Genomic DNA, 6149 nt, shown 5'->3' on the forward strand with positions numbered 1-6149 from the left:
AAATGGCAATCGAAACATGTTCAATAATCTTGGTTGGATAGGAGATCTTCAAACTATTAGACCGTAAGTATCGACTTGTTGGCTGGCTATGTTGCGCGGACTCTCCAAAATGTTGCCGCACCCGTATCAGATCCTTCAAAAATGCATTACTTTTGAAGGATCTGACATGGACCTCGTGACATTTTCGGAGAATCTTAGCAACATAGCTTGCTGAAGTCTATTCATTTCGAATGAAGACATTCACTTCAGACAAAGCCTAAAGAAGCTGCAAAAGTTGCAATAGTCACAGCATTAATTATTTGACGTTCACTTCAATCCATTGCAGCTTATCACAACCCTTTTTTGTCATTCTTGAACTGCAGTAACGCTCACTTGAACTTGCAGGCTCAGAAAAGGAGTGGCTCCAGAAGCAAAAACTTGAAAAATGGGATAAGGAATTTCAAAGTGAAAAGCCTTAAAATGAGACTTTTCAAATGGTACTGCAGACTCTAACTGTATTACTAAAATAGGCTCTAATATAATCCTGAATCCATAAAATTAAAATTCTGGATCCGCCTCTGAAATAAAAAGAATTCCTTTCTTGAAAATCAAATACAAGGACATATGGACAGATTAAGATCATGGAATTAGACAAAGCTCCTTTAAGCTCTCGTGATATGAGTAAAGCTGTCTAATAAGTCAACTATTGCACTGTCTTCTTCTACCTCGAATAAAGGAGGAAGAAAGTAGCAAAGTTTCAAAAATTTAGTGACTTCGATGTAACAAAGTAAAAGTTGAATAATCATCCGTAAAATTACAATGTAATTTAAGTTGGTTCTGGTCTTGAGTTATTGGAATAGTGTCATTAGAAAACTTTTATGGTCAGGTCGAAAGCTTTAAAAACACAATTATTTAGCAAAGCTGGTGGGAGGAAGAATGCAATTAATTCTGTCTCTATTTTTCTCCCTTGGAGCAGTAGCCTTTCATTATTCCTTTGATTGCTTTGTTTTAAACAATTATTGTATCTTCTTTGGAATAGAGGTGCAATTAATGAAACCAAGCCGCCTCCGTAGACTCTTAAAAGGGTTTCTTTCCAAATTTCGTTTGCATTAATTCTGAGATGTGGCATAACCAGTCTATTATTTTGTAACACATGCAACTCAATTAAATTTTAAAGGTCACAAATATCCCTGAACTTTTAAATATTATTTATCTATGCCTTCCGTTATACTTTTCGGTCAATTGTGCCACAATAATTATACTACGGGTCTGATTTGTCCCTAATTTAAACGGTTATCCACGTGGCAGCCTTTGAACGAAATAACCCATCCCCAATTTTAATTTAACCCAATTTAGTTAAACCCACCCAAATCGGACCCGTTTTCCTTCGTCAACCCGCCTCAAAATATTTTACCCAAATCTCTCTCTCACCCACTCTGTCGAACCTTCAAACGGCATTGCACAAATCAAAAGCTCATTCAGTACACCCCTATGCACATTTATAAGTAAAACTTGGTTGGATGGATAGACTTCAATAAAAAATTTAGGGAAAGAATAAAAGAGTTGGGTTTGTCTTTGTTGTGTTTTTAGCTGTACCAATTGGTACAGATGGATTAGAAGCCAAAGATAATATTCCAACACATACACCACGAATATGGAAGAGAGACAGATTTAATTAGCCTTTTAACCATTTCAATTGAAATATATGTTTAAATCATGTAAAGTAATTGACTGCGAGTATATAAATGAAAGAGAAATCAAACGTTCAGTGACACAGCTAAAGAACAGGAAAATTAATTAAAATACTGAGAGATATCAATATATTTTACTTCATTCTACTGAAGTAAAATAAGTTCTACTTACATAGATTGTTTAGCGAATTTGGGTTGTAGATTATGTATTATAATAATGCATACGGTCGTAATCGAGCTCGCCTATGACATGGCAAATTAGGCTCGGAATATGACAACCAAAGACTAAAGATCGATCCCGAGTCCCACCAAGCTAGACCCCGGGGTTAGAATGCTTGTCTTCGAGAACATTGAGTCCGTAATCCCGGAGTCAACCTTAGCCCTGATCGAGCTCGAAGAAATATTATTAGCATAACCAACAGAAAACTAAAATATCTGTGACCGGTCGGGTATTACGGTAGGAATCTCGGCGCGTATCAGTAAGGAACCGGCAATCAGCTAACCAAGGGATTTTTTTACTTTTAATAGAATTGTACCTAAAGTAGGACAACTCTAATATATAAAGGGGGGTCTGATAATTCATTCAAAATATTGTAACACGCATCCCAAAGCAATACATTGTTATTATTTCTCTTTAAGCTCTTGTTCTTCTGTATCCTGACACTGATTAAGGGGTGCCTGGCTCGAGGGTGGCTAACCTTCCAAGGCTAATACTATTCATTTCGTGTGATTTGCATTTACTTTGTCATTATTTATTTCAATTGCGATCTAATTTATCATTTTGTATCAAGTTAGTCCACGTATCCTCAAAACCACTTATAAATTTAATTGTTATCCGATTTTGAGGGTAAACAGTTTGGCGTCCACTGTGGGGCTAAGGATAATAGTGATTATTTGATACGAATCTCCATAACACATACTACTTTACACTTGTTCTTTGAGGTGTCTCTAACTTCAAGTTAAAACTCAAAATGTCGAACTCTCAATCAGCACCCTTACATGTTGACAACGAGTCCGATCATCACGGTAAAAATAACAACATAGCACCCGGTGACGGGGTACCGCCCGTTGACCCCATCGTAATTCTGGTCACAGACCCGATTGACGCTAATTCACATGTGGCTATCGACGCAAACCTGCCTACTGACCCCGAGAATAGCGTCTGTAGTGGAGCTCGATCGGCGGCTCATAATACACAAAACGTTGGTGGAGACTGGATCAGCTTAAGGACGATCTTCAAAATGTTGCAGGCTCAACAAGCGATGATAGCTTAGTTACAGAACCAAAGCCGCACACTGAGTAGAGTCTATCTCGATCCACCCCGGTAAATCATCCGCAGGGATGAACCGGTCACAGAGAGGTCAAATGAAAACGAATCGGTGACTAACTCCGAGATCATAAAGATGCTCGAGGAACTGACAAAACGAGTAAAATCAGGGGAGAAGAAAATCAAAGCTAATGACAAAAAGGTGAAAACCTACAATTCCAGGGTAGACCAAATCCCAGGAGCATCGCCGATATTGAAAGGCCTGGATTCCAAGAAGTTCGTGCAAATGCCTTTTCCTCCGAGTGCGACTCTAAAGCCAATCCCCAAGAAAATCTGCATGCCCGAGATTTCTAAGTATAACAGAACAACCAACACAAATGAGCACGTCACCTCTTACACATATGCCATCAAAGGGAACGACTTGGAGGATGATGAGATCGAGTCTGTCCTGTTGAATAAGTTCGGGGAGACACTATCAAAGGGAGCTATGATATGGTATCACAACTTACCTCCTAATTCCATCGACTCATTTGCTATGCTTGCAGATTCTTTTATGATAGCACATGTTGGGACCATCAAGGTCGAGACCATGAAGTCGGACCTTTTCAAAGTAAAACAGAAGGATAACGAGATGCTCGGAGAGTTAGTGTCCCAGTTTCAAATAGAACGGATGGATCTGCCACCGATCCTTGATGATTGGGCCGTTCAGGCCTTCACCCAAGGACTCAATGTTTGGATCTCATTGGCTTCACAACAGTTGAAACAGAACTTGGTGGAATATCTATCCGTCACTTGGGTTGATGTACATAACCGATATCAATCGAAAATCAGGGTCGAAGATGATCAACTTGGGGCCCCTTCCGAGTCCATATATCCCGTCAGAACCATCGACAGAGTCAAGAGAGATATCGATCATGAACTGAGACTAAATAGGGATCGGTATCAGCCGTATAATGAAGACCAAAAAAATAGCGGGTCCGGGCAGAACTCTGTGATAAATGAAAGGAGAAATGACTGAGGTCAGAGCAACTGGGGACTCATGAGCAAAAACAGCTTCGATAGGCCCATCGGGCCTAAAGAAGCACCGAGGTTATCAGAATACAACTTTAACGTCGATGCTACCGGCATTGTATCAACTATTGGACGCATCAAAGATACCAAATGGCCTGGACCTCTAGAATCTGATCCAACCCAAAGGTATCCTAACCAGATGTGTAAACAGCACGGCACTCAACGGCCACAGAACGAAGGATTGCCGACAGTTAAGAGAGGAAGTAGCCTGAATATTCAATAACAGGCATCTTCGAGAATTCCTGAGCGATCGAGCCAAGAATCATTTCAGGAATAGGGATGCTATCAAATAGACCGAACAAGAAGAACCTAAACACGTCATTAACATGATCATCGATGGAGTCGATATCCCTCAGGGGCCGATGTTGAAGCGCACCAAAGTGTCCATCACGAGGGAAAAATGAACTCGAGACTACGTACCAGAAAGAACCTTATCTTTCAACGACGAGGATGCGGAAGGGATCGTGCAACCCCACAACGATGCACTGGTAATATCTGTACTCGTAAATAAAACTCGAGTTAAGCGTGTGTTAATCGATCCAGGTAGCTCAGCCAACATCATCCTATCGAGGGTCGTGGAGTAGCTCGGACTAAAATATCAAATCGTGCCCGCAGTCCGAGTTCTAAACGGATTCAACATGGCATGGGAAACCACTAAGGGTGAGATAACATCGAGACCATCCAGGAAGCTAAGTTTTATGTGATCGAAGGAGACATGAGGTACAACGCTTTGTTCAGGAGGCCATTAATACATAACATGAGAGCAGTACTCTCAACGCAGCACTAGGTGCTAAAATTCCCAATACCCAGCGGAGTTAAAATAGTTTATGGGGAACAACCGGCCGCCAAGGAAATATTTGCGGGCGATGAAGTGATCCCAATATCCACAATCTCAACATCTGAGTATCCGAACCAGATGGTCAAAGACGGGGCCAAATAGCAATCACTAATACCGGAATCGACAAAATCAGAGGAACGAGGAGTAGACGAGGACGATGATTACGGGGTCCCCAGATCTTTCACAGCCCCCGATGATTCCGACGCTACAAAATCAACGGTCAAAGAACTGGAACAAGTCGTATTGAGTGAACACTTATCCGATCAAAAGGTACACCTGGGCATGGGGTTAAGCCCCGAGCTCAAGCAAAAACTCATTCAATTTATTATATCTAATAAAGATTGTTTTGCTTGGTCCCACCTTGATATGACAGGGATCACACTGGAGATAACCACTCACAAGCTGAGCCTGGACTCGAGGTTCCATCCGGTCAAGCAGAAGAGGAGACCCCAGCTCGAGATCAAACATACTTTCATCAAGGATGAGGTATCTAAACTCCTTAAAATAGGGTCCATTAGGGAGGTTAAATACCCGGATTGGTTAGCAAATGTAGTGGTAGTCCCTAAAAAAGGGAACCAATTAAGAATGTGTGTAGACTATAAGGATTTGAATAAGGCATGTCCCAAGGACTCCTTCCCCTTTCTCAATATCGATCGAATGATCGACACCTGGCATGCCACGAGATCCTCAGTTTTCTCGATGCCTACTTCGGGTATAACCAAATACGGATGAACCCGGGTGATCAGGAAAAAACCTCCTTCATCACTAAATACGGAACATACTGCAATAACGTGATGCCATATGGGTTAAAAAATGCTGGTTCCACCTAACAACGACTAGTAAACCGGATATTCGAAGAACAAATAGGAAAATCAATAGAGGTTTACATTGATGATATGTTGATTAAGTCCTTGCGAGGAGGGGACCATTAAAAACATTTGCAGGAAACCTTTAGCTTATTGAAGAAATACAATATGAAGTTGAACCCGGAGAAATGTGTGTTTGGAGTTGGGTCAGGTAAATTCCTCGGATTCATGGTATCCAATCGGGGAATCGATATCAACCCTGATAAGATCAAAGTCATCGAAGATATCATGGTTGTGGACAGCGTGAAGGTCGTTCAAAGATTAACCGGGCGCATAGCCACCTTGGGGCGATTCATCTCGAGGTCCTCCGACAAAAGTTATCAATTCTTCATACTATTGAAGAAGAAGAATAGCTTCCCATGGACCCCGGAGTGTCAACAGGCCTTGGAGGAACTCAAGCGGTATCTATCGAGCCCACCGCTACTTCACACGTCGAA

General features: G+C 41.3%; 1 protein-coding gene across 1 annotated transcript; it reads left to right on the plus strand.

The window, feature by feature from the left end:
• The first annotated feature begins 3223 nt into the window (after positions 1 to 3223).
• On the plus strand, positions 3224 to 3955 carry LOC138900302 (uncharacterized). The gene has a single exon (XM_070187026.1). The coding sequence runs from the start codon at positions 3224 to 3226 to the stop codon at positions 3953 to 3955; it is 732 nt and encodes a 243-aa protein (XP_070043127.1).
• Positions 3956 to 6149: the final 2194 nt, after the last annotated feature.

This window comes from Nicotiana tomentosiformis, chromosome 10, assembly GCF_000390325.3.
Source record: "Nicotiana tomentosiformis chromosome 10, ASM39032v3, whole genome shotgun sequence".
Classification (NCBI taxonomy): Eukaryota; Viridiplantae; Streptophyta; class Magnoliopsida; order Solanales; family Solanaceae; genus Nicotiana; species Nicotiana tomentosiformis.